This window comes from Kwoniella shivajii, chromosome 1 (genome assembly GCF_035658355.1).
Source record: "Kwoniella shivajii chromosome 1, complete sequence".
Taxonomy (NCBI): Eukaryota; Fungi; Basidiomycota; class Tremellomycetes; order Tremellales; family Cryptococcaceae; genus Kwoniella; species Kwoniella shivajii.
Genome location: NC_085908.1, coordinates 2,659,192 through 2,685,582, shown reverse-complemented (window position 1 = coordinate 2,685,582; position 26,391 = coordinate 2,659,192). Strand labels below are relative to the sequence as shown.

At 42.9% G+C, this 26,391-nt stretch overlaps 12 protein-coding genes across 12 annotated transcripts; 4 read left to right on the top strand and 8 right to left on the bottom strand.

The window, feature by feature from the left end:
• Positions 1-304: 304 nt before the first annotated feature.
• IL334_001001 (uncharacterized protein) lies at positions 305-1,466 on the bottom strand (the record flags this gene model as incomplete). Its single annotated transcript, XM_062932762.1, has 6 exons — positions 305-572; positions 624-691; positions 770-863; positions 937-1,057; positions 1,127-1,260; positions 1,327-1,466. 6 exons carry the CDS (start codon positions 1,464-1,466, stop codon positions 305-307), a joined length of 825 nt encoding a protein of 274 aa, XP_062788813.1.
• A 905-nt stretch (positions 1,467-2,371) lies between these two features.
• IL334_001000 (thymidylate kinase) lies at positions 2,372-3,301 on the top strand (the record flags this gene model as incomplete). Its single annotated transcript, XM_062932761.1, has 4 exons — positions 2,372-2,513; positions 2,626-2,734; positions 2,825-2,912; positions 2,981-3,301. The coding sequence occupies 4 exons, from the start codon at positions 2,372-2,374 to the stop codon at positions 3,299-3,301; spliced, it is 660 nt and encodes a 219-aa protein (XP_062788812.1).
• Positions 3,302-3,665: 364 nt separating this feature from the next.
• IL334_000999 (uncharacterized protein) lies at positions 3,666-4,791 on the top strand (the record flags this gene model as incomplete). The annotated part of the gene is made up of 6 exons (XM_062932760.1): positions 3,666-3,758; positions 3,821-3,897; positions 4,010-4,157; positions 4,283-4,493; positions 4,586-4,642; positions 4,709-4,791. The coding sequence occupies 6 exons, from the start codon at positions 3,666-3,668 to the stop codon at positions 4,789-4,791; spliced, it is 669 nt and encodes a 222-aa protein (XP_062788811.1).
• Positions 4,792-5,670: 879 nt separating this feature from the next.
• IL334_000998 (uncharacterized protein) lies at positions 5,671-5,922 on the bottom strand (the record flags this gene model as incomplete). Its single annotated transcript, XM_062932759.1, has 1 exon — positions 5,671-5,922. One exon carries the CDS (start codon positions 5,920-5,922, stop codon positions 5,671-5,673), a length of 252 nt encoding a protein of 83 aa, XP_062788810.1.
• Positions 5,923-5,949: 27 nt separating this feature from the next.
• Positions 5,950-6,409, bottom strand: IL334_000997 (uncharacterized protein; the record flags this gene model as incomplete). Its single annotated transcript, XM_062932758.1, has 2 exons — positions 5,950-6,153; positions 6,218-6,409. 2 exons carry the CDS (start codon positions 6,407-6,409, stop codon positions 5,950-5,952), a joined length of 396 nt encoding a protein of 131 aa, XP_062788809.1.
• A 488-nt stretch (positions 6,410-6,897) lies between these two features.
• Positions 6,898-9,056, bottom strand: IL334_000996 (uncharacterized protein; the record flags this gene model as incomplete). The annotated part of the gene is made up of 11 exons (XM_062932757.1): positions 6,898-7,041; positions 7,091-7,132; positions 7,197-7,274; positions 7,336-7,431; positions 7,484-7,552; positions 7,618-7,704; positions 7,757-7,798; positions 7,871-7,921; positions 7,976-8,362; positions 8,448-8,594; positions 8,787-9,056. 11 exons carry the CDS (start codon positions 9,054-9,056, stop codon positions 6,898-6,900), a joined length of 1,413 nt encoding a protein of 470 aa, XP_062788808.1.
• Positions 9,057-9,889: 833 nt separating this feature from the next.
• Positions 9,890-10,458, top strand: IL334_000995 (uncharacterized protein; the record flags this gene model as incomplete). The annotated part of the gene is made up of 3 exons (XM_062932756.1): positions 9,890-10,114; positions 10,199-10,354; positions 10,408-10,458. 3 exons carry the CDS (start codon positions 9,890-9,892, stop codon positions 10,456-10,458), a joined length of 432 nt encoding a protein of 143 aa, XP_062788807.1.
• Positions 10,459-14,092: 3,634 nt separating this feature from the next.
• Positions 14,093-15,338, bottom strand: IL334_000994 (uncharacterized protein; the record flags this gene model as incomplete). Its single annotated transcript, XM_062932755.1, has 7 exons — positions 14,093-14,135; positions 14,217-14,297; positions 14,366-14,392; positions 14,477-14,541; positions 14,625-14,744; positions 14,809-15,138; positions 15,207-15,338. The coding sequence occupies 7 exons, from the start codon at positions 15,336-15,338 to the stop codon at positions 14,093-14,095; spliced, it is 798 nt and encodes a 265-aa protein (XP_062788806.1).
• A 597-nt stretch (positions 15,339-15,935) lies between these two features.
• On the top strand, positions 15,936-18,264 carry IL334_000993 (amidophosphoribosyltransferase; the record flags this gene model as incomplete). Its single annotated transcript, XM_062932754.1, has 9 exons — positions 15,936-16,063; positions 16,120-16,149; positions 16,215-16,351; positions 16,434-16,519; positions 16,583-16,961; positions 17,061-17,409; positions 17,471-17,544; positions 17,606-18,034; positions 18,125-18,264. The coding sequence occupies 9 exons, from the start codon at positions 15,936-15,938 to the stop codon at positions 18,262-18,264; spliced, it is 1,752 nt and encodes a 583-aa protein (XP_062788805.1).
• A 242-nt stretch (positions 18,265-18,506) lies between these two features.
• Positions 18,507-19,811, bottom strand: IL334_000992 (uncharacterized protein; the record flags this gene model as incomplete). Its single annotated transcript, XM_062932753.1, has 3 exons — positions 18,507-18,758; positions 18,874-19,548; positions 19,653-19,811. The coding sequence occupies 3 exons, from the start codon at positions 19,809-19,811 to the stop codon at positions 18,507-18,509; spliced, it is 1,086 nt and encodes a 361-aa protein (XP_062788804.1).
• A 592-nt stretch (positions 19,812-20,403) lies between these two features.
• On the bottom strand, positions 20,404-22,011 carry IL334_000991 (uncharacterized protein; the record flags this gene model as incomplete). The annotated part of the gene is made up of 4 exons (XM_062932752.1): positions 20,404-20,606; positions 20,664-20,831; positions 20,898-21,247; positions 21,311-22,011. 4 exons carry the CDS (start codon positions 22,009-22,011, stop codon positions 20,404-20,406), a joined length of 1,422 nt encoding a protein of 473 aa, XP_062788803.1.
• Positions 22,012-24,550: 2,539 nt separating this feature from the next.
• Positions 24,551-26,285, bottom strand: IL334_000990 (adenylosuccinate synthetase; the record flags this gene model as incomplete). The annotated part of the gene is made up of 7 exons (XM_062932751.1): positions 24,551-24,753; positions 24,826-25,327; positions 25,388-25,677; positions 25,769-25,864; positions 25,923-26,092; positions 26,184-26,205; positions 26,276-26,285. The coding sequence occupies 7 exons, from the start codon at positions 26,283-26,285 to the stop codon at positions 24,551-24,553; spliced, it is 1,293 nt and encodes a 430-aa protein (XP_062788802.1).
• Positions 26,286-26,391: the final 106 nt, after the last annotated feature.

The following is a 26,391-nucleotide window of genomic DNA, read 5'->3' as shown; positions in this document are numbered from 1 at the left end:
AGCTGTGATCGATTATGCGTATACAGTAACCTGTTTGAAGAATGAATTGACGGTGCTGTCGCGATAACTATCTGTTAACAGAGAGTACAGAAAAATATACATAATACGAGGCGGAGAAACAATGAAAGGTATATTCGGGTCTATGCTTGTCTACGATCACTTTTCTCTGTTCCTGAGTGATCACCTCTAATTCATTCTGTAAAATTTATATCTGGGAATGTCATATCTGCGTTATCGCGCGTCTCAGATCGCATAACCTACGCTCAATCAGCTCACTGAATCTTCGAGAATCTTCGGGGCGCTCTCACCGGTACTTACGGGGTAAGACCTCAGTGGGTTTACTAGTCTTCCAACCCCTTTCCGCTGCAGCTTTCTCACCCTGTCTGCCAAATCCGAATCCACCGAATCTCGCTCCTGGAACGGTCTTGGATACAGGCAGTAAAGGCGTATCGGAAGAACCAGTCACTGATCTAGCTAGTGGTGGTGCAGAGGATTCGGAAGGGGAAGATGATCTAGGCTTCCTATCGGATACCATATCCCACGCTGTGGCTGCCATCCTAGTTTGAGGAGTACTGATCACCAAGTCAGCACTATGTGAGACAACAAGCTGAAAAATGACTCACAGAGATGACACGTTCTCCCAGGAGAATACGAGTCGCTTCTTCTTGGCTGAACCTCTAAAGAAGATACCCTGTACCATCGTGTCTTATAAGCGATCGCGCTCGATAGTGTCATGAAATGGGTCAATTTCGAGTGACAGTTCTCTCACAGCAAGGATGTTCAAGCAACCAACGATGAATAACAACCAGCTGGAAATTTGAGGGAATAAATCGCAGTAATGAGAAAGGACTTGTGCTCCAATTCTGGATCGAACATCGTCCACATGTCAATCAAGAATACTTGGCACTTCTTGAAGACTTTTTAAAATGAACTCACAGAGCTTGGAAAACACCTAAACATCCCAATCCATGTGCAGGTCCAAGTATAGGTATCCATTCTTCGAATAATCTCCTTGGAATTCCAATCTCGGACATGGTGAGTAAGACACACTCGAAGACTTTCACGTTATAATTAGCTAATTGTGCATTGATGCTAAATCATCATACAGCTTTTCGAGCGAGCTTACTGATGAATATTCTATTTAGGATACTCCAAAACGGACCACCTGTTTGATCAGGAACTGACGAGTACTCGTAGTAATCACATTCTTCTTCTTGTTCAGTTGATGCAGCCGAAGATGATTTGATGGCTTTGATATCACTAGTACATCAATAGACAGATCAGTTATACGGCATGATACTTATGGACAGAGAATCTCGAGCTTACTTTGCCATTGTAACGATGTTTGCTGCCATGACTAATAGCAACGAGATGATACTCAATACCCGAAGAGCGTTAAGACCTAGAAATACTGGTCCCGAGGGTCGAGAAGGTAAGAATGGTTTTATTGATTTTTCGGGAGACATTTTTTACCTAGATTGGATTGAACGATATATATTATTTAGAGCGACAGTGAGGGGGGCTTTGCGGTCCTGCGACTGATTCTGTTGTAAGTATGTGTGCTTGGGTCTGGAAATGTTTGGAGAGAGTGACTATTGCAAAAGTCTGTCGGGATGAGTATGGTCGATGAGTCGAGTAGAATGAGCGTTCACCACGAGTTGCAATTTCAGTTGCTCGTATCAGTGTATTGGAATGTGTCTGATGTATCGGGAAAAGAAGACGAAAATTATCAAGTTTGTGTCATTCCTTCATATACTCTCGACTCTCTTCTTCCGTCCAGGCATATAACCATACGGTGGCGAGAGAAATGTTGAAAGTACAATAAGCGCAATGTCGGTGAAAGGGGTCAAGATGAGACAAGCTATCAGATCCATTGATGTGTCATGATCAATAAGCTCTTTTATATTTAATACAGGATCCGATTGTGCCTGTAACATCCTACGGTAAGACCTCATCCTCATCAGTGATGCTATCCTTGGGAATTGCGAGTCAATTTGGTAATCAGAAGGGATGAACATTGATACAGAAAACAAGAGGGGAAAGGAGTAAAGATTAATCATGATGGGGACATTTTATCGTGTTCCAGAAACAATAAGAGATTTGTTGCATGGACGACCTCCACCATGGATGATTTGCCACTTTCAGATTGCATTTCGGGAATACGGGTTTATGAAGTATGTGGAGGTGGTCCTGTCGCTTTAGACGCGTTCAAGATGAAAGCGAACATTTAAATCAATATCTGAACGCGTATGAATGACGATGGACGCATGAATAGATTATCTACAACCTCGACTACGAGCTAGGCGAATATAGTGACTACCACAAGACGGAATATATCGAAGTCCTATCGCGAAACGAACAAGAATCCGCCATGTCTGACCCATCTTCATCCCGCCGAGGAGCTTTTATCGTTTTTGAAGGACTCGATCGATGTGGAAAATCAACACAGGTTTCCAAGCTTGTTGAACGACTAGAAAGGGAAGGTCGTAAAGCCAGATTACAAAAGTTTCCAGGTGAGTGAGTACTTTAATCATAGTAGTCGTACCTATGTACCTCACAAAGCCATTGATCAGAATGGCTCATTCAGTAAAGGGAAACACTGCTGATTCCGACTACTGGGGATAGATCGAACGACGGCAATCGGTAAGATGATTGATGCATATCTGCAATCCAAAGCAGAGATGGATGATCATGCTATTCATCTACTTTTCAGTGCAAATCGATGGGAATGTGCGTAAGTTTGCCCTCTTGATCTTTATTTGCCATTGCAATCAGGATATTCAGCATCGAGGCAATATGCTGAATAGCTCCGTTTTAATCATAGGGCCGCGATAAAGAAAGACCTGGAAAGCGGAATAACAGTAATAGCAGATAGATATGCCTTCTCCGGAATCGCATTCTCAGCTGCCAAGGTAATTTGCATCTTGACTTATGACAATGTGATCAATTCGAAGCTGATATGAATCAATGTTGATGATAGGGATTACCGTTTGACTTCTGCCTTCAACCCGATACATCTCTTCCTCTTCCTGACCTCACTCTGTATCTCACTTTGCCACAAGAAGTAGCGTCGCAGCGATCTCAATTCGGCGAAGAGCGATATGAGACTATATCAATGCAACAGGCGACTCGAGAACAATTCGCATTGGTAGCTCAACAAGTGACGTCACGGCATGGTGAATCCAAATGGACACAAGTAGATGCTAGCGGTACTATAGAGCAAGTCGCAGATCGAATATGGGGATTAGTTGGAGAAATAGCAGATGGAATTGAAGGAGACATAGGAAGGTTATGGGTATAGAATGAATACTTCCAGATGCATCGCACTCAAAAAGCTGTTGATCATGAAGTCTTGGTGGCTATCGTTGGTTATCATATAATCAGTAAGACGCCCATTGCCATTGCATAAGAGTTAGTCACTCTTGAACATGTGGTGGTGGCTTATTTTAAGCCCATGGAAGCATTTTATAAAATAAAAATATCAAAGACCGGTTACTTCCGCTGTCCGAATTTGGTAGTGTACCTTGACAAGTCACATGTCTGCTGTTGCAGAAGAGGTGAAACCTCGCATTTGTACGAACAATCACTCTTCACTTTGATTGTCAAGCTCAGAAACAGTAACGCTACAAGTGCACCCAACTACCCCACATTGTCGTAGAACAAAAATGTCATCCATTACTCAGACTCAGTCACCAGCTGCAGGGCTGAAAGAGCAGCTACCAAAGGCGGGCAAAAATCATCTGGATGTTGAAGAAGAGGTCAGTAGAAGTATATTTTCATGTATTGCGCTTCTCACTGAATATCAGTTTCACCTCTGTAGCTTGCATTTTACTCGTCATATCATGCGAACAAGATCAATCAGCTTATTCACTTCGTCTGCATCCCACAAATTCTATGGTATGTTCTTCAGAACTCTCCCTCCCTTTCTCGCCTCTTCACTTTTGCCTGTCTTCACCGATCAAAACGCTAGTCTCAATGCTTGCACACTCAGCTTATAGTCGTATCATAGGTCATGGCTACTCATAGCTGCGCATATAACTCTTCCTGGGACCAAACCTACAATCCTGTCCACAGGATTGGCATATCAACCTAGTTTGGCGTTAGGATGGATAGTAGCTTATTTGGCTTACTACATCATTCTCGAGCCGGTCGGAGGGGTACGTCTGGTTGTTGTACCTTTCCCGTCTATATTAAGCTTGATGTCCTTCAGATGACTAGTCTTGGCTGTATCATCATAATGCTTACTCGTAAATGAAGCTGACAAATCACTCCTGCATCATAGCTAACATATCTCCCTTTCGGTCTACTTTCATATCTCACTTCTACATACTTAGCAGTTTCTCCTCCTTCCTGGATACCATTCACCGATCCATCTAAACCCTCAGCGCAACCTTTCGGCTGGGCAGTATTCGCATTTGCTTGGATAGCTCAGTTTATAGGTCACGGTGTGTTTGAACGACGTGCACCTGCTCTATTTAACAATCTCGTTCAAGGTGAGTGAAACCTATCCATTCCAAAGCTGGAAAATTCGCGAGTGAGGGGACAATTCATGACCTAAACGCTTATAAGGAGTATTGGGACACAGCGTTGGTGTTAGCACCCTTTTTCGTGCACCTAGAAGCTCTGTTCGCTCTGTTCGATTGTACGTTACTCATCTCTAATGTTCTCGGCTGCAACAAATGGTGTTCTGACGTATCCAGTGCGTTAGATAAACCTGATCTTCACAAAGAGATCAAGAATAAAGCCGGAATCAAGATCAGGGATATGAACAGAGCAGCTAAGCTTAAGTGAACAGTCTCAGGATCGGAAAATGTTGGCGGAAACGGCGTGGCTATGAGATAGTGCAATCGCAAATGTACAGGAAGGGTGTAGTGATTTTGTGGATTGTATTTTTCGATAGCATAGTGATCAGAATCAACGAGCGATTGTTTGGCGTAAAGAATAAGAAACCAAATGCATATTGTTTATATCTAATTTCCTCATCTATATAGTACTGTACCAAGAGCGAATCTAAGCGATACCTTTATTGAGAAGTCAGAATCAGCTTATGATCCCCCAAAATAGATTGTGTAGAGTCAAGATAGATGAATAAAGGTAGGTAATCCCTCAGTGTAACTATGAACTAAGGTCCCTCATGATCCGAACGACTAATTCAAATTCGATCGAGTCCTCAAGACGAGGATTATTCGAAAAACCTGAAAAAGTCTGAGAACATCTTGTGTCTCCGGACGTGGGTGCATAAGGATGAGAAAATTATCTTCTTAGGGATTACCTCTTCTGATATCAGGAGGAGCGAAGGATGAGGAGGCATGTCAACTCACAGATACAACTAACTGAAATACGCTTTCTAAATATTCGCGAGATGATGAAGGAAGAAAGAGAAAGATGACTGAATCACTTTTTTGGTGGGTGCGCAAAGCTCAAGCACAATTTGGGATTAATTGCTGAAAATGAAGAAAAGAAAATCCATCGTACCTCCACCGGAGTCGTCCAAAGCTCTCTCATTGATTTTACCGCACGGGCGCCGATTTTGGTTAGTGCGTGTGAAGGGTGATGTCGAACCGATCACACCAAATCAAACAACTTGTTCTTTACATGGCATGGATATAACATTGATTCAAGTCTCTCTCGCCCAAGCTTGCCATATTTTACACATACCGGTTTCTAGACTCATGTTTTGTAAAACCTGAAGGCATCTGCCGGGCCACAGTGATGATTACCCTCCCCAGGGGCATTACTAGCAAAGCATTTACAAGTATACTTATCTTTACCTGGAACCAGAGATACTACCCATGCGTCATAATCTGACCCAGGACCATGACAATAGTCTAAGCACTGCTCAATACTATTGACTTTCTTCTTTCGCGAAGTTGCGCAGGAAACGGTATCGTAGCATCTGTCGAAATGGTACTGGGAGGCCATGTAGTCGATGTACATACACAAACGCGATCAACGAGGGCAGACTCTCATCGAAGGAAACTGAGTGGAAGAAAAACTTGCGGAAGCATGTGTATCTTTGCATCTACCTTCATGATCGATACCATCTACTTGTTTCCCTGATGGTGGTGTATCCCTATCACTGCTAGTGCAGAAACACTTATTACTCGCTTTACGAAAGTAAGCGTACTTGAAGCCTGTCACTTGACATCGTTCCTGTGGAAGCAGCGCATCGTCACGTATCATCACAAGTAGGGCGATGGCTTTGGAAAAAGCTTACCTTGCAATCCGCTCTATTGATGTGGGAAGTCAACGAACCGTCACCATTGATTACATGATCATGGAAGTACACTCCTGTAACGCAACCGGCGGGTACCACTTCCAAGGCGTACACCGGAAGTCCATGCAGAGTAAGGGTGAAGTAGGCGAGGATGAAGGACACGAGCATTGTATTGATACAATGATGCCCCATGCTTGAGGGATATTTCAAGGGATTGTGAGTGAGCAAGAAGGGAAGATGATCCAGACAGAATAATCAGCTATCTTTTAGAGCATTTCATTTCATTGAGCTTTTGAGAATAGTGAGTTCTCCAGGAAACACGACTTGCCAAGCCTTTGTACCGGCCAGAAGCAAGTAAGGCCGAAGAACCATCATCATGTTCCTGACAATCCACACAAGATTCGATTGGCATAGAAAGCGCTGCAAGGTAGATTTCACTGGGATGATATGCTCTTGCTGGCATTTAGATCTTGAACTTCACGGCTTGCAGATTCACGCCTTGTATTGTAGCAGTGTATGGTTAAGAATGGGATGGAAATGCATGGTTAAATACAGACGACTTATGGTGAAATGAGGTGAATATACGAGAATCCGATCTTGAACCCCATTTTAGTCAGAAACATATGATGAACAAAAAGCCTTTTCCAGAATTGATCAAGCTGATGCAGATCATTGAGCAGTCAGCCATAGGCACAGAGGGTTGAGGCAGGGTTTGACATACCTTTGCGGTAATATCCATAATCGTATTCGTAATGGTCGTTGTTGTTGTCATGGTACTTGCCACCTTTGTGGTGCCATGCTTCGTCTGGGTCATCGTCGCGATTCTGGAGCACAATCAGCAAGTCCAAAACAAGGAGAATATCTGGATATCACCTTGCCGTGGCTGTGATCATCGCCTTTGTGGTGTTCATGCTCCTGCAGTGGCGATGTAAGCTAATGTGCATTCACTGCGAGAATGATACAAGCGATGATGACTCACCTTCACATGATCATAATCATAGTCGGGTTCGTCACCTTGCTTGCGTTGACCATCACCAATCTGTTTATGGTAACTTGCCTGAAAATGATCAACGTCATAACAGACTCGTCGATATCGTGTGAATGATGATTGTCCCTACCTTTTCAGGCTCATTTTTGAATTTTTCATCGCCCTCTTCATGGTGTTGATCCTCATCTTTGTTGTGGGTTCCTCCGCTCTCTTCGTTGTCGGAGTCCTGTGCAAAGCTTCAGCGTCTAAGAGGGGTGCAAAGTCACAGCAATACATACCTTGTACTCATAATCATTGCCTTTACCGTGATGATCTTGCTCGTTATCCTGTTTGCCATGCTCGTATCCCTACATGGACCATAGGAACGTCAGCGCCTGATGTGATATGAAAAATCGTACATCACGTTACTCACCTTGCCATTATCATGCTCGTAGCCATCGTCTTTGCCATTTTGATATTCGTGATCAGGAGAGTAATCATCTTCATGCCATTCGCCGTCCTGATGGCTAGGCAGATCAGCTTAGCAGGCAAGCATAACTATGACTACCCACGTTTTTATGGTCCTTGTGATCCTCCTCGTGGTCCTCCTCACCCTACAGACGGATGAGTGATTAGTCATGATTCTAGTGTGCTGTTTATTTGATGATTGGCAGCATCTAACGTACTTTGTTTTTATCGTGTTCAGAGTCATTTCCTTGATCTTGCTCGTGATGGCCCTGATCCATGCACAGTCAGCGAAAGTGAACGCTTCTGTGACTAAAACTACTTACTTTACCGTATCCATACTGGTAATCATGATCATCTTCACCGTCATACTCTCCTCGCTCGACTCTCTTGCGTTGATCATCATTGTCGGGATAAATGGTTCGAGAATAGCCGAAAATGGAGTCAATGCCACAAACTCGAGTGAATAACGGTGGTGTGTCAGCGGAAGAAAAGCCGTAACATTGACAGTCGTAGGCGAAGTCGTAAAGAGCAGGATCATACCGGGGAGTGGCACCAACAACTTCAATAGGTTGACGCCGACAAGGTTGGTCGCAGAAGGTAAAGCAGTCTCTGACGGAGGTAGTGCTGAACCTTGCTACAGAAGTGATGGTGTCGACAGACGATTGATTGAAACAGCCACCGAAGATGAATTTGGCGTTATTGAGAGCGACCTATACAAACGATATCAGCAAGTAGACAGTGCAGAGAGGAACTATGTATGCCATGAGATGTGTGAAGGTGACGTAGGTGACTCACTAAAGCGTCTCTGTCTTTGCATTGACCAGTGACAGCGTCATTGTCCCTAATCTGCTCGGCATCTGGTCGTTGCGTAGGAGAGCAGTAGCATTGCTTTCTGTCGCCATCCCAGTATGTATATCGAAATTGTTTGTCCACGCAATGGGTCTGTACAGAGGTGATGTCAGCTACGATCTGTGTGTTGTTGTTAGAAGGTAGATGTGAGATGATTAACATGTTGTTAGGTCACGTATGATGGAAGATGAGCGATGTACAAAGGGAAAGCAAAATCAGACGGGAGACACCATGCAAGAGTAATGAAGGTAATTAGATTATGGAAGATAAACAGAATTCACTCACAAGGCATGCAGCTAGATCGCCTTGATCGGATAAGTCACCATCGAAGTCGTTATCGTAAGCAACGAGGTTGAAAAAGGTTCTGCTGACACAACCTATGAACTCGGTGGAGCCTTGTCGAGGAAGGTGATCGTGATGGTTGCCTTTGTCGTGGTCGTCGTGATGTTTATCGGTGTCGGAAGAGCTGTCATCACCACGGATTCGAATTACACCGGCGAGAGTACAACCCAGAAGGGAGAGTGGTATTAGAGTATGAGTAATACTAGTATACATCTTGGTGATAAGACAATGTGTTTGATCAAGTAGATCGAGTCAGTTCACAAAACAGTTGAAAAGAATGTATCTGTGAGCAGGAGAGAAATTTAAGGATTTTTGGTGAGACGTTTTGGGATGGGAAGAAAACAAAATGAGAAAAAGAAGAGAGAAAGAAGCCAATTATGAAAGAGATGAGTGGGTTTATATACCTCTCTGAATAATCGCATCTACTCGATGATCAATGTAAGATCTCAAATGAGTTGACTCTCTCGGCGTAATGTTCTATTGAAATCAGATTTCGTTGATTGACAATGGCGACCTTGGCAGTTGACTGTATCACCCTCTTTTTCTATATCGATAGCTGCCAAAGGACCCCATCTGAGATGATGATCAACGATCCAAGGATATCTTGGCACTGTAATAACAGTATCTCGAACAAGGGAATGAACGTAAAACAATGCCGTGCACCGTCATCGGTGGTGATGGATGACACGCAAGGTCAGTCACGAGTGCATGAGTTATGTCATCGTTTGATGTACCAGACACCTCCCATCAAATGATCAGACATTCCTTCGCTTCCTCCCTCGTGATCATATTCTCCCATCGATCGAAAGGATGTTGTTCTCGCTTAAAGGTATGTTGACTGGACTCTTGATGAAGTCGGACTTCGGGTCAGCGTATTCTTTATTCGCTTCCGATCAACCTGTTTCGGTTGCTGTGTTTCCTTCATGTACCGCACTACTGATCTTCGACAACATGGTCATGAAAAGCTGAATCCCGCTTCTTATATAATCTTATCACATCGCTCTTCCGCCAGTCCGCATCTCCAGTTGCTCGATATCATACATGCAATGACTCTTATCTTGACAACTCTCATACTGTTTTTGAGGCTCACCCTTGCATCATCAATTCGACAACTAGGTACTCATCCGCCACCTGTTTTACCTGATGGTACAATCGTTTCCCCTCAATATATGGGCTGTATCAACGAGCAAAGATTCTACAACTTGATCGCCAACGGAACTGGTCTTGCTTCAGGTTTAACAAGTATCCAGTCGGATAAGGGGCTTTGTACCGTGAGTGTTTGAAGCTTTGGTTTGATTGTTTGATTGGACAGAGTGGAAGAGATGGAGACTAAATGTGGATTTTTTGATCAACAGGAATACTGCACTCGACAAGGTCCCATCTATAGCGACGCTTATTATCGTCAAGCAAGTCAACAGTGCTATTGCGCCGAATACCTTTCGCCCACCACAACCAGTAATATGGCAGAAGCGTTAGATTCATATGGCAGTTGCAGATCAGCCGATGCGAGCGTGAGTAATTCAACAATCCTTCTTAACAACCTTATTCCATCTGTATTCTATAGATCCTGTTCATTGAGATTTGCGTTTATGCTAACTCGATCGCGACCGTGTAGTTCACACATTTATATTCGTATTACGTGTTTGATAGATGTTACTCACAGATCATCGGAGCCCCTTCTCGCATTATACAAGGTCAACATAATGATGAATGTTCCGAAGGGTGTTGGGCCGATTCACAATGGAATATATCAGCCTATAGTCCCTTCCCATCCAGCTCGGGGGGATTGAAAGTCGATTGCATATGCTATTGCGGGTGTGTAAAAGGCTCTCAGCCAGTCATTTGTGGTCCGAATGCGGTATTTAGGTATGTAAGAAACACGGTTCAAGGTAGTGTTTGTGATCACAGCTGCGATGAGGATGGCGAGAGTCAGGGAGAAGGAGGATACAAGCCTAGATATGGTTTTCAGAACCGCAGTCATCCCTACTACGATCATAAGAGTGGAAATTAGAGGCGATTGTCTTTTTCAGAAGAGATGATTGACCAACGGATATCAGATGTAGCTGCCGGCTACTATAATCACGGTGTCCCTAAAGATATGCACATGCCTGAAACAATAGTCGTTTCTAGGGAAGATCGAGGAGCATTTGATTGTCCACACAGATGATGCTCAGCAAATTCAATATGAGAGTTGTTCAGGCTATACAATCGTTGATCTTCTTGCGATATAACGGACGAGACGACATGGGACTGAGTAGATTACTTGTACAAGCAAGATGCTATGATTGATTACAGCTGAGTATATTCTCCATGGGATATTTTTCTGGTTGCCTGCAAAGTATGATCAATGGAAAAAGAAAACTTAGTGGACGTGCGGAGTGGAGGCCATGCCATAAGCGAGATACTACATTTTAGGCTGGTGGCAAGTAGCGAATTGTCTATTAGGCATGTCGGCTGCCACGCTCGGATATAACATAATACCGTAATTCCGCTGAAGTTTGCAGATTTTTTGTGGTCACATCGTCCAAACCTCCACCTCGTCGCGACGTATATATACGGCTGTCAAAGTACAACTGTTAAGTTTTTCTTTTTCCATTGATCATACTTTGCAGGCAAGTCTACCCCTACGTTTTCGCCTTTCCCGCCTGCGTTTCGCTCCCATTCTACTTTCCACATGTCTTCTCTACACTCTCCCCATGCTTGGTTCGAAAGACTCGGTCGCTGACTTGCAAATTTTGGGATTTTTAGGATTTCTGTATAGTCACTGTCTCTTTTTTGCTAGTCCAAACTAGCCACATTTTCCACGTCGAGGTGATGATAAATATACCCATCCGACTCTTTCACAGAGACATTTAACCGTCTTTTTCCTTCTTTCCCTCGGGTTAGAGGAAAAAGGGAGGTTATCGAAGAAGCTGGCGGTTCTCGTGGACTCATTCTTTTCTTTCGAGAATTGAAAGAGGGACGGAATCGTGGGTACGGATGCGGCTTTCTGATCGACGTTTCCATTCAATTTTTTTTCAATTTTATCGTTCCTACGTTTCTTCTCATCTCTATGGCTTTTTTACTCGAATACTCTTTTAATCACTCAACTTAGCTGTACGGTGGCAAAAGAGGAAAGAAAGAGAGACATGGAAGATGATTTTTCGGTTTGTACAACAGAATTAAGGTTGGTTACGTACTTTCCATAGGTGAGCATGCAATTCAATTCTCTCTGTTTCGAAATGAAAATTTTCACTTCTCCCGAACATTCCTCATTAAATGCTCGCTTGGATCACAAGAATTCATAGCAATATCTTCGATCTTCCATCCACATTTTCACCCTAACCCATACTTTTACGAACGATGACCCGAGTGCATTTGGCTTGAGGACTCTTGAACTCTTTTTGGGTTCAGGTCGTCGATGCTGAAAAAACCACGCTACCTTAAACTTTTATCTCTGACAAAACTCAATGACCATCTCAATTTACATTTTAACTCAAACTAGCAAAAGTAAATTGAAAGCTGACAACCCAGGTTTCAAATCTCTTAGATATCACTTAACATTCCAGCTACAATCGATCCACTTCGTATATATATCTTCACTTGGTACATTTGCGTATTCATGAATATTATTATGTCGTTTACTACCCTTTTTTTTCAAAAATCCTAACTACGTTTGCAGTTATGTTTACACTCCAGTACGCACGTTACATTTCCAATTCCACCGCCCTTCCTATAAGATCAGATCAACAGACACGTCACGTATACCAAAGCATTGTTGGGCAATTCAGCATCTGTAACCCAAATTACGACATGTAGGCCACATCGACTCACCTATACATGTCGCACAATCTAACTGTAACTGTTAACGGTCCCATCTGTGCCGAACTGCTTTATCCAGTGTGCTGTTCATTTCTAGCAGATTGGACCCCCTGCTGTCTGTTAGAGGTACCTCCCTGATGTTTGAAGATGGCGTTGTTCAGTCGCTTGAGCTCTTCTTCCTTACTGAGTGTGGGTGGTTGCTCAGTTGATGGAGAACAATCAGTGACGCTTTGAGCGTAACGCTTGTAGCGAAGATGGAAGGTGATTTGGTTGCCGAGGAAGAGTCGTTTCTGGCTGTCATATTGACCCCGAAGCAACTATATGATGATATGTCTTTTCGATATCTGAGAGCGAGCAGAGTGGAATTTCGAGTTCAACTCAAACCCTCGTTTTTAAGGGCAAGCTGAAATAGCCTCCACCACGCGAGTCCAGTTTTGAACAGGTAGATAGTGCCGCTGATTGGGAGTGGACTTGATAGCAACTATTACCAAATTCATCGGTTCACCTGCTGGGCTCCTCGATTGCTGCTTACACCTCCAATCCAATCGCACCGCTGTCACACAAGGTGCACAATCATCTTCTTCTTCTTCCCAGCAGATCGCAAACACAACATCTGAGTGAGAAGCTGATACTGATGTAATGAATACCTTTATCGGCTGTCCGGCCACGCCGATGAAGTAGATGTATATTTTGGGGATGAGATTGATTTGGATATGCTGATATGAGGTTGAGCGGCATATCAATTGCCCACACACCCTCAGTGTGACGCAAGACCACGAGAAGAGACAAGAGTGGTAGAGCTGACAAGAGGTTGATTCAGAGCTGTCTGTCTCACTCGAAGGCTACAGCGGTTTAAATTGGTCCTAGAGCAGATGATCTGTGTGCATGATATATATTGCGTACGACGGAGCTATGAGAACCGAGACCCTAAACAACACAGAGGTCACTGTCAAGCTAGATGGTAAGCTAGATGGTAAGATGATGACAGGGAACGAGAATTCTTCAGATATTGAGGAATTGCTGAACGCACGAGGTTGCCGAACTTATGAGCTTGCTCAATATCGATGAAGGGTACTGGATTCCATTTCAGCTTGTTCACAGATGAGTGGCCGATGAGACCATCCGTCTGGGATGGTATGACTACATCAGTCTCGGTGTAAGGAACCGACCCATAGCCGAGTAATCTGGATCATTGCACCTTCCATATCCATGTCATCGACATGCTATCTGCTCTCATATCTGGTCACAACTGGACCACTTCAACAAAAAATATGTAAGGAGCGTTGCGCGGCAGGTTCGGTCTATTTCATCGATATACATAAAGTCATCTGCATATCTTCATTGGTATATAAGAGTCATAGATCGCTTAAACCCAAGCCTCACGTTTGCCACCCCCTCTGAACCTGTCTGGGAACCATATATTTTGTAATGTCGTTTCGATTTTGGAGCTATTTATGACGTTCCTCCAGGAACTTCAATACGTTTCCTGGACTGTAGTGGTACATATGGCAGTTTCAATCAGTATCACCTATGCTTGTAACACTGTTCGTAAACATAGTCAAATGTACTCACTCATCAGCAGGCTTTACACCCAAAGCAATATCTATCAATTTACCAGATCCTTTCTCGAAGATGAAATGAGACCTTTTAGTACTATACCAACCGTCTGAGATCAGCTCATTGGTCCATCTACAACGAGGAAAAAGGAATTTGAAAATTACTTATTGGGTAGTACGAATGCACCGAGTCTACCAAACCATCAGACAATCAGCTTATTTTCGATTTATGAGCCCAGAACGGGCAGGCCAAGGGAATGACCGTCAAAGACTCACCTCTTGATCAATTGACTCTGAGGGTCAGAGAGAATCTTATAAGTCAAATCTTTCTTGGTTATCCACTAAAATCAAAGAATGTGACCAGTTCAGCTTGAGAGCTGATTACTTTCCCTTCTCAAGCCAGAAAAGGGGTGGAATGGCTCACTTTCTGTTGAGCTTCGGGTTTGTCTTTGGATAAGCCATAAATATTATATCCGTAATCTGTGATCTTGGAATAATTGTCTCTATAACCACAAGCCTGAGTAGTACAACCTGGTGTATCTGCCTGTTTGTTCACTCCATTAGTGGATGTTCTTCAGTAACATTAACTTAAAGCTAGTGCAACATACTTTAGGGTAAAGGAAGATGACAACGCCTTTCTCGCCAGCCAATTTACTAACGTCAACGTCGTTACCTTGGTTATCCTTAAGGGTGATCTTCGGTAATTTATCACCTGACTTCAAGGTTCCTCGAGGTCCAGTTTCAGGTTCAGCATCGCCTGGAGCTTCAGCTTCTTTCTCCTTTTTAGTAGCTTCTGAGGATTTGGTGGGTTCCTTCTTGGAAGCTGAAGTGGTTGCTTTAGCTTTGGATTTAGGTTCCGAAGCTTTATCTTTACCAGAAGAAGAAGTCGTTTTGGTTTTCTTTGTCTCGGAATCGCCATTGCCATTCTCGGCTGAACGCTATTTTCCGACAGAAATAAGTCAGGAGGACGCAGTTTTCATGTTGTGATGTATAGATATGGACTTACCTTTTTGGTGGAAGTTTCTTTCTTAGAAGCGACTTCCGCTTTGTCACCATTAGTGATAGTTGATTTAGGTTGATCAGCTATCCTTGCCGATCTCCTAGAAACTGGTGCTTCAGAAGTGGATTTGGGAGCCATTGTTTGATTGAATCAGTGAGACGCTGAGTAGATGGCAGTCGTTTCGTGGTCAATACCTAATGATAAAATCAACGTACCAAACCGTTCCAGGACTGTTGATTGTTGTTGATCATGTACACTTGCACTGAAAGATGACACAATAATCAAAACGGGACCCCATATCAAGACTGATCAGGCACAGGCTGACAGGATCCTAAAATGATGTGGCATTCGTCTTGGATAATTTATTCCGTGCTCCGGTTGAGCCGACTCAACCCAATAGTATTAATGATAATACTACAAACAAATGATAATCAGGACATTTATTACAGATATTGCTCGAGTGTATTAGGAATTCGTGATTCGGGTAATTAGTGATTAGGGAATTTGTAATGAGGAATTTGTACCGGGATCAGTACCCCTCTGGAATAGCCGTCGTGTGCAAGAATTTCATGCATGTTTACGACTGACAGATATTAGGAAAAAAAGTTCAACTTACCGAAGAATTTTCCTTTTTCCTTTCTTTTTAGGTATCGATATTGATATATCCTTACCCATCACACCTCACCTCCGCTGCACTGTCATTCTCAAAGACTCTGAACGGCAACAAGTGAGTATATGTTGTCATGTGGAGGGGAAAACAAAGATGCATGTGTGCTGAATCATACCGAACCAGTGTGTGGAATTCTCGGTTTACTCCTTCATGACCCTTTGGCCACTCAGACCAATCTTGCAGGTACTGAGATGTACGTATACTTGTCTGCTTATGCTTCGAGCTTGATTCTAATATGTGTTATTGTAGTGCTGAGGGTCTCTCACTCCTTCAACACCGGTATGTGTTATCGACTCATCAAACATGAGGCTAGTTTCTTGGCTGATATATTGTTTCATGTTTAGAGGTCAAGATGCAGCTGGTATCGTTACCTGCGGGTCAGGTGGTAGATTTTACCAAGTAAAAGCCAACGGAATGGTTAGAGATGTATTCGATTCTTCGGCCGTTGCTGGTTTGAAAGGTTGGATGGGTGTCGGTCATGGTAAGTTGTGTCTACTATCGGTCGCAGCAAAAATGCAAAGCGGCGAAGTGGTGTAAGCTGATTTTCGTATGACTGGACGTAGTTCGATACCCCACTGCTGGAAGTTCAGCTCATGCTGAAGCTCAGCCTTTCTACGTTAACTCTCCTTATGGTATTGTCTTTGCTCATGTAAGCAACTATTTCTACATGAACTCATCTGTGATGTATGCTTACGGTAGGGTTTATTTATAGAATGGTAACATTGTTAATACACCTTCCCTTCGACAATTCTTAGATGTTGATGCTCATAGACATATCAACACTGACTCCGACTCTGAATTACTCCTCAATATCCTCGCCAACAATCTACAAAAGACCGGTAAATTCCGTATCAATGAAGAAGATATCTTCACTGCTATTGGAGATTTAACCAAAACTTGTATTGGTGCATACGCATGTGTCGCAATGATCGCGGGTTTCGGTTTGATCGCTTTCAGGGATCCAAATGGGATTAGACCTGTAGGAATAGCAACCAGAAAAGGTACAAGAGGTGGAACAGATTATTTAGTAGCAAGTGAAAGTGTTGTAGCTCAGGGTTTGGGTTTCACAGAATGGGAAGATGTCAAAGCCGGTGAGTAATACCATTCTACTAAGTATAACGATCAGTCAAATATCTGTCTCATCGTCGAAATGAACCGCTGATGTGTATTGATCAATTTTGTAATTTCAGGCGAAGCAATCATTATCACTAGAAACAACATTGTCAGAAGACAAGTCGCTCAACCTCAAACTTTCGCACCGGATATCTTTGAACACGTTTATTTCGCTAGACCTGATTCAACTCTAGATGGTATATCAGTGTATAGATCAAGAATGAAGATGGGTGATCTATTAGCTGAAACAGTCAAGAAGGAGTTGGCGAAAGCAAATATCAAAATCGACGTTGTAATCCCTGTTCCTGATACATCAAGAACAGCGGCATTGAACTGTGCTCAAGCTCTCAATATCCCTTATAGAGAAGGTTTCGTCAAAAACCGATATGTTGGAAGAACTTTCATCATGCCTGGTCAAACTCAAAGGTAAGTCTACCTTGGTATGCGTGAGAAAGAGGAAGGAGGGATGCTGACTTATGTTTGGTAGACGAAAGAACGTTCGAAGAAAACTTAATGCTATGCCTGAAGAATTCGCTGGCAAGACTGTCATGCTCGTTGATGGTACGTCGGCTGACAACTCACGGCAGTGTTGAAAGTTTGAGCTAATATCCATCACCTTCAGACTCGATTGTAAGAGGAACCACTTCAAGAGAGATCGTTCAAATGGCCAAAGAAGTCGGTGCTAAGCGAGTCATATTCGCTTCGTGTGCCCCGCCCATCCGATTCCCTAATGTATACGGTATTGATATGCCCTCGCCAACGGAATTAATTGCTCATGACCGAACAACCGAGGAGATTGCAGCACATATCGGGGCGGATTTGGTCATCTTCCAAACTCTAGAAGACCTGGTTGAATCATGTCGACAGTTCAATCCGTCTATCACAACCTTTGATTGTTCAGTCTTCACCGGGGAATACGTTACCGGAGGAGTCGACACTAGGTATTTAGAACATTTGGAGAAATTGAGAAATGATAAAGCAAAAGCGAAGAAGATAGGTCAAACGGTAGAGCAAGCCGAAGCTACTGAAGGTGGATGTAGTGGCCCCATGAGTGAGTGATCGTTCTTTCATTATGGGCGAAAAGGCTTCAGAGCTGCAGCCAAGTTTTACGAAGCATCGCTGATCCTGTGTCTGAACCTAGACGGATCAGATTCTTTGATATCCATTCAACGATCAGATTCAATCATGGGTCTATCTAATCATTCACCTAAGATTGGAGCTACCGGCATGCCTTCTCCAAACGATACAATTGGTTTACATAACTCATGGTATGGCCAATAGTAATTGCTCAAACGGAGAGATTTGTTGTCGAAGACTAAACGTGTGCTGTCATTCAGAAAAGCAACTCGTGCCGTGACAGCAGTCGATTGAAAGCTGGAAATCTGGGCTGTGATGATGTGCATAATAACCAATGTCAAAGCATGTATACCAATATAGATCCATTATCTTGCGAATCATCATGGTCATGGTTTTCAGTGTTCTATCGTGTTCTTACCTCGGTATTCTGATTTATCGTTTATTCATCATTGTATCTTTTCCAAATGACTCCAGAAAGGATGCTCGACCCAGTTTTCCAATCTCCTAGAAACGATTCTGCGTCTATCACCAACGTCTTCGTCCCCATCTTGCCTTTTTGCTACGGGAACAAGATACCATATTTCCTTGACTCCTTGTTCTACTAGATAATTCTTCATTTTGATGTAATTGAGTCCTACATACGATACACCATGAGAATCGTCTGACAGACATATTTTACCGCTGAGAGATAGGATCAACTGCACAGTATACATCAGCATGTTGTCCGACTCTACGACTCTTTTGCAGGTAATAAGTGATGTTGTGGGTTGAAGATTTGCGAGAAGGTTAAGGCTATGGACTTTTAAAACTCACTTTCAAAACATCCTCACTTGGATAACTTCCTTTCCAACCTTTTCTGATAGCAGCCGAATTAGCTTCGAACAAACCACCATATTCAACTACTTTTTTTATATTCCTTTCAACTCTTTCCCATACACAAGGTATATCCTTGATCTTGAAATTGGGTATCCAGAGTAAACACAAATCGAAATGACCTATTATCTCAGGTTTGTGATGGTTTATTAAATCATATTGTGCGTCGAAATAATTTTCCAAAAATGGTATCAAATCTGCTGTGTTGGGTATATGATCCCCATCATCATTTTCTGTCTTTTCTGAATCTGAAGGTGAATTAGAGGGCGATGACGCAGATGAAGGATTATCGGATAATTCGAGAAAAGGTGGTGGACCAGGATTCATTGTTCTACCTTCTATGCCCAATAAACAAGCTTGAATTGATCTTTTCCATGTTTTCTTATCGAAATCAATCGAAATACCATTAACATGATGTACGCTTCCGACTATATAATCAATCTCTTCATGTTCATGCAATATCTCAGTCAAATGTGAGAGATCTAGCGGGGTGATATAATCCGTTTCGAGAGATATGAGAAGTGATATTTGATCTTCATACTTTCGTCGTAAGGATTGAGCGAGATTAAGGAAAGACAGATAGGTTGATAGTAAATCTGATGGAAGGAGATCTGCCTGAAAACAGAAAGTCAAGGAGTTAATGTAAGTATCCAGGTAAAAACTTGTACTTTATACATAGCGAATTGCTCAAGCGAACCATGGACATCTAGAACACTCACCTCTTCGGGGAAAAGGTCTTCAACTCTCCATCTAGGAGCGTGTTCACTCAATCCAAAGACTTCGAATCCCTTTCTTATAGCTTCTTGAATCACTTCTTCCAGAGAATCTTTTGCGTGTCGACAAAATTGTCCGGAATGGGAATGGTGCGAATGAGGCATTTCGATAGAAGATCATCCAGCAGAAGGAAGACGACGGTACCTCTTTCAGTGCTAGGTGATCTCGAACAGATGTCAAATATTCAAATGTTCAGTCAGGTCTGCCAGTATTCAACATGTCACAGAGGGTACTTTCTCCGTCTGCGGTCAATTCAAGTGGAGGTCACAATCAAATGGGAAAAAAGTTGGACTGCCTGGCTGGATTGTAAGGCTTATTCCGTTGAATCTGCTGAATATGTAAGAGACAATATGACGGATACTGTTATAACGAGATCCAATCATCCACTTGAGAACGTCCAATACATTCAATTCATACGGTGATTATCTAAGATTATTAAATATTCCAAAATAGACTACCTGAGTTATCCTATTTTAAAAAAATGTCTTAGAAAGGGAGAGTTGAGGAGGGTAGCGTACAAAGAAGCACAAAGAAGGGCACAAATATCCAAAGGGGTCAAGGAAGTAGCTTTCTGAGTGGAAAGCAGAAAAAGCAGGAATCCAAAGAAAAAGGAAAGAAGAGGACATCTCGATTCATCACGTTTGCAGGAATATTATCATTAAAAAGTTCTCAATACTTCAGTAATCATTACGAGATTTATACCTCAGTAGTGGAGTTGAAGTATTTGACATATGAGACTTCCCAATAAGCATCCGCAAAGGACGAACCAGAGTTCAAGACGTAATCGGCACAGGTAGAGTATCCAGTCTTTGCTGCACATGATTGATCTTGTCCTGCGTATCCTGCGTAGTTCCATACACCATCTGCACCAGCCCAATCTCCGCACAAGGTAGTGTCGACTACCGCATCTATCAGCATCGCGGTTCAATTTCGTTGGAATCAGTTAAGGCACTCACAGATATTGTAGTGGTCATAGAAGAATTGGTATGGGTCACAGTTGTCAGATGGGAAGTTGGCCATTGCTTTACCCCAAGATGAAGGATCAGGTGAGTCGTTGGTGATATCAGATGGGATATTTGATCGAGGGAAGAACCAAACAGCGATACCAGCTTTGCTCCATCGCACTAAGATCGAGGTACATTAGTGACATTTTTCAGAATATCGCAAGCTGGGAAGAGCAGATTACTTACTAGCATAGACACCACCACCAATTGAGTTAAAGCCTGATCCATAAGCGTTTTGAGTTGTTTCATCTCTGACACCACAACCTTGGTTCGCGGTGTTTGTAGAAGAACAATCGTAAGAGTTGTAACTACCAGTAGTTAAAGATCCGACTTGGTTGCTGTTCAAGTCGCTGGGCATAGTACATCCTTGACCGGTATGAAGGGAAACTTGATTTTGAGTGAAAGCATTTACACCTTCCAATATATCAATTTCACCACCTTCAGGCCAGTTAGGACCGTTTTGCCACCAAGCGGGCCATGTACCACATCCATCAGGCATGTGATAGGCGTCCATAAGAACAAGACCACCGGTGAATCTGTGAATTGCATATTGACGTCAATCTCAAATTATGATATGACGGGGAGTGATGAGTACTTACACTCTGTTACCGTGGATTCGGATAGATTTTCTTCCACCTGATACAACTTGAGTGGTATCGACTGCCATGACAGCTCTCTTGTTCGAGTTGATAGATATCAATCCACTGTTCCAGGCGTCACTGGCACCGAGGAAATCGACGGTACCGTGAGTAGGATCATTCCATTCCCAGAAATTGACATTATCGAAGAACGAGTTTCCGGACCATTCTTCGACCTTTGACCAAGAGCTGGTGGATTGAGAGGTCTCAGCTGAAGTAGTTGACGATGGTTGAGGAGAAGAAGAAGATGAAGCCGATGAGAAGCCCCAATCATCTGCTGTGGTACTTGCAGTCTCATAGACTGAAGATGAAGTCTGAGTGGCAGTTGCGTTTGCCCAATTCTCGTTATTGGTCAAAGTTGGGATTGCACTAGCATCATCACCAACTATCGAGGTTGTACTAGCTGTTTCTTCTGCAGTGGAAGAAGTGACGATTGAAGTGGCGTTGTATCTAACTTGACAAGATTGCCTCTTCTTCTTCTTTACTAATCTCTTAACCTTGTTCTTGTGAGCAGCGGCCAATACACCTTCTCTCTTTGCTGGTTCAGAGATTTTTTGAGCAGCTAAAGCTTTCTTGTGTTGAGGAGTAATGTGAAGTGCTGAGACAGCAGTGGTGGTAACACTGAGTGTGAGAAGAGGTAAGATAAGGTTTGAGACGTGCATTTTGTTGAGTTGTTATTTGTTTGAATTTGGCTAAAAAAAAAGAATGTTTGAAATCCACTTGGGGTTTATATGACTGAGTGTTTATTATTCGACCGGCGAAATTTGGTCAAGTGGTTGAGTGAAATAGAAGTATCGCGCTGCGATGTAAATGTCGAGAGCTATGTTGACGTCAAGTCAAGTCCAGTCGATGATGGGTGGAATGTTCAGCGTCAAGTTGTATACGTGGATATACCAAATCGTTGTAAATGTTAGGTCGTGGATAAAACAACGAGTTTGAGAAGTGTTGTTGTCGATGAGATCGAATGGGTTGAGAGTCGTGTTGGTGAGGTTGAGGCGTTATTGAAGTCGTCAGATCAAGGTCGTAAAGAATATCGTCAAAGTCGAGGTTTACAAGATGATGATGAGAGTATTACAAAGCCGGAATTGAATTATTGGTAATGATTATTATACGTGAAGTGATGGAGGCGTTTTTGTTTTATTTTTTCGCCAAGAGGGTAGACAATCAGGTCGTGTAAGTTGGTTGCGTTTCAGGGACAATACAGAGAGAGTACGCAACCGGGATTGAGGAGACGAAGGGCAGTATGGTATGTACGAGTTGATTATATATTGTTTGTTTGTTTGTATTTTCAGTTGATTGATATTGCGGTAGTGGTATGGGTGGTAGTGGTGGTAGCGATGTTTGAAAGGAGGATTTTGAGGAAGAAGTAAGATCAGCTTCATGTCCTTGTTCATTTCACGATGATCAGAGCGTAGCGTATCGGGTCGGAAACAGTAACAAAGAGCACAGCACAGCAAGTAGGGACAGATAAGCGTGAATTGGAGAGTAAGAGGTCCGTGAAGATCAAGTTCTGTGCCGAAAATCTCGCCATCCTTCTTTCCTTCGAAGCAGCATTTTGGAGAACGTCAAAGGTATCCATCCCATACCGCTTCCTCGCCGCTTCACCCAGATCTGCTTGCACATCCTTTCTGGTATTCCTACGAAGTTCAAAGGACTCAACACATTCTATCTAGTCTGAGACTCCCTCTACCGATCGAGGACAATTCACCCATAAATCTAGACATTTCCATTTCGACCAATGACGAGTTAAATTCGTCTCGTGTAGAAAGTCACTCACCAAAGAAATTTGCTTTAAGACAAAGTTGAAAATTTGGGAGAATGAAAGGGGAGGATTTGGATAGACTGAACGAATAAAAGAATGGAACAAGAAGAAATGATCAAAAAAGAAAATCAATGTTCATCGACCTGCATGCATGGAGTACGGTACCCATGTCATGTTCCCTTGCTATTCCACGTTCATACCCAAACAGAAAGTGAGATGTAAACAAATGGCTGGCGTTTTTCTCTTTTCTGATCTGTGAGAGGGTGACGTTGAACTACGTGATATATTATCGATCTCTAAAATCAATCTTCCTCTCATGTTTCTCTTTCTACTCGAGTATGTATTCAGTCATTTCGGTGTTCCTATTTCTTCAATCAATAAAACCCTGAAAAGCAATCTTCGCATTGACAAACAACGCGAGAATACAAGAAATTATCTGTAGAATGAGATTTGGATAAATGGCGTTGTCACAACTGATGAGACATGTCCATCTCCTTTCTACTTCAAACGCCAAAATCGGGTAATTCAAAAGAATACCACAAGAACCCAAAAAAAAGAAAAGCAAACGCGAAACATCCCTTCTACACAATAATATGCAGTAACTTAGGCGATGAAACCCTATTTACTGTGAATGGCAAAGACGGCGTCCCTGAATCGGCACGGCAATGGCTGTTCCAATAAATAGGTTCATGCTCCCCAGTCACTGCGCCGTGATACAGTTTGTATGGTGAGTGACTTAAGGAATGTGCATTCACATCGACCAAGAAGTCGCGTTTTATATGGCTTTATGCGACGATGACTTGCTTTCGTAACTCACTTCCCATTCGGCCGTTTGTTTCAGTTGAGCCAAGACATCAGACCAATGAGATCGTGTTTCCGAAAGTCTGGAAACAGCTTGGCAATGTCCAAGAGGTCGCATAGCAGAAGCACGCTTTTTGAACGCGTTGGACCTATGTCGGTGCAAGCTAATACATCAGTCTCCAACGCCCAACCAGCCATTTCGCTTCGTCCAAGCAGCGAACTCATCAATTGATGATGACGCATGTGACATTGTAAAGACCTCATTCATTCTCACTTCATATACTCAATTTGTGGTACTCGATGATCGTGTTTTCATGGCGGCAGACAACGATCCACTTCAATTGTCAACTTCAGATGAGGAATCAGATCCTCGCTCTTGATTATCCTGAACGGTGCTTGATATCACACAGAAGATTATTTTCATGACACATCGATGACATGATCTTGTGTCTTATCAGATCGATGCACGACTGAGAAACAAGGTTACGAAAACTGACACCGGCAAGAACGTACTGAATGTTGTAAATCACTTTCTTGACTGAATGGAAGAAATGAACGGAACTTTTCCATCAGGTTTCAACTACATTTATTCAATGCATTCCTTTCAGAACTTCAGTATGCAGCAGTGTGCAATCATTCTAGAACAGAATCAAATTTTGATCTCTACCCGGACCTACACCAACGTATTGTACTTTGACACCCAAGTAGTCTTCGATGTATTTGATATAACTCTTGGCATTGTCGGGGAGTTCTTCGTATGTCTTACAGTTTGAGATGTCAGTCTTCCATCCGGGTAAAGTGTCGTACTGGACTTCGACTTGAGCGAGACGATCAAGATCGGCTAAGAGTGGAACGACATAATAAGTTCAGTGCTCGTGCAATCGTTGCGCAAGCGGAGTGAGAGGTCACTCACCAGGGAAACCTTCAATGACAGCCCCATCAATCTTGTATCCGGTGGCGACCTTGATTTCCTCAAAGGCATCAAGAACATCAAGCTTAGTCAAGTTGAGGGAAGTGTAACCGTTGATCATAGTTGAATATTTCATGACAACCAAATCTAACCAACCACATCGTCTTCTTCTTCCAGTGACAGTACCGTATTCAGCACCTACTTCTTGAAGAGTTTCACCGATAGTGTTGAGTTGTTCAGTTGGGAATGGTCCACCTCCAACTCGAGTTGTATAAGCTTTGATTACACCGACAACTTTCTTGATTGCGAATGTAGGGATACCAAGACCAGTGACAACACCACCGATAGAAGTAGCTGAAGAAGTTACGAATGGATAGGTCCCGTAGTCGATATCAAGCATTAGAGCATTTGCGCCTTCGACAAGGATCTTTTTGCCGGATTGCAAGGCGTTGAACATGTATGTAGGTCCATCAACGATATACGGTCGAAGTCTTTCAGCGAATGCCTAAGGAAAGACCGATATCAGTACGTGCTTCTCCTGATGGAAATCTTCGAATGTGCTCACCAAGTACATCTCAATTTCACCTTCTGTGTCAAATTCGAAATGACCATATCTCTTGAATCTACCTTCGACCAACTTCCTGAACTTCTCAGGGAAACTTGGATCATAGAGATGATGAACTCTCAAACCTGATCGAGAAGCTTTGGAGGAATAAGCGGGTCCGATACCTTTCCTGGTGGTACCGATTGAAGAACCTCCTAATTCAATTTCTTTGAGACCGTCAACGATTTGATGGAAACCCAAAACGAGATGAGCTCGGTCCGAGATCTTGAGTCGATCAGCGACCTTGAGGCCTAAGAAACGGGTTAGCAAGCTTGAAGACTTGTGAAATGGAAGACGAGAGACATCTGATGAAATTTAGGGGGGAGAATGATAGTGACTTACCTTTTCGCTCGAGGGTATCGAGTTCATTGAAAAGAGATGGAACGTGAACGACCACACCTGAACCGATGAATGCAGTACATGTAGGATTGATTAAACCTGTTCAGTTCGATCAGCATGTTGCGTCAAGACGTAGCTTTGCAATGAATGAGCTAACCAGAGGGCAAAAGGTTGAAAGCGTAACTTGTCTTTTCTCCTTTAGCATTTCTTACGACGATAGTGTGACCGGCGTTGTTACCACCAGCACATCGTGCGCAGATATCTGCTTCAGCAGCGAGGATATCGACAAGTTTGCCTTTACCTTCGTCACCCCATTGAGCGCCGAGACTATCCAGTTTCCAAAATCAAATTCCATATAAGCTCAAGTAACAAAGATCCGATATGGTCGGAAAGACTGAAAAGGGGAACAGAAACATACACGACGGAAACCCCTTCCGGAGCTATATAAGGCGAACGATAATGTATCAGCTTCAGGCTATAGGAGTCAGCGAGCGGATAAGCTGAGCTTACATGGAGCCATCGTTGGCAAAATATGTGAATTAGGTGACCTCAACCTAGAGAAGAATACAAAAGTATTTCTTTGCAGGTTAGAAAAGAAAAGAAGAGAGTAATTGATATATCCTTAA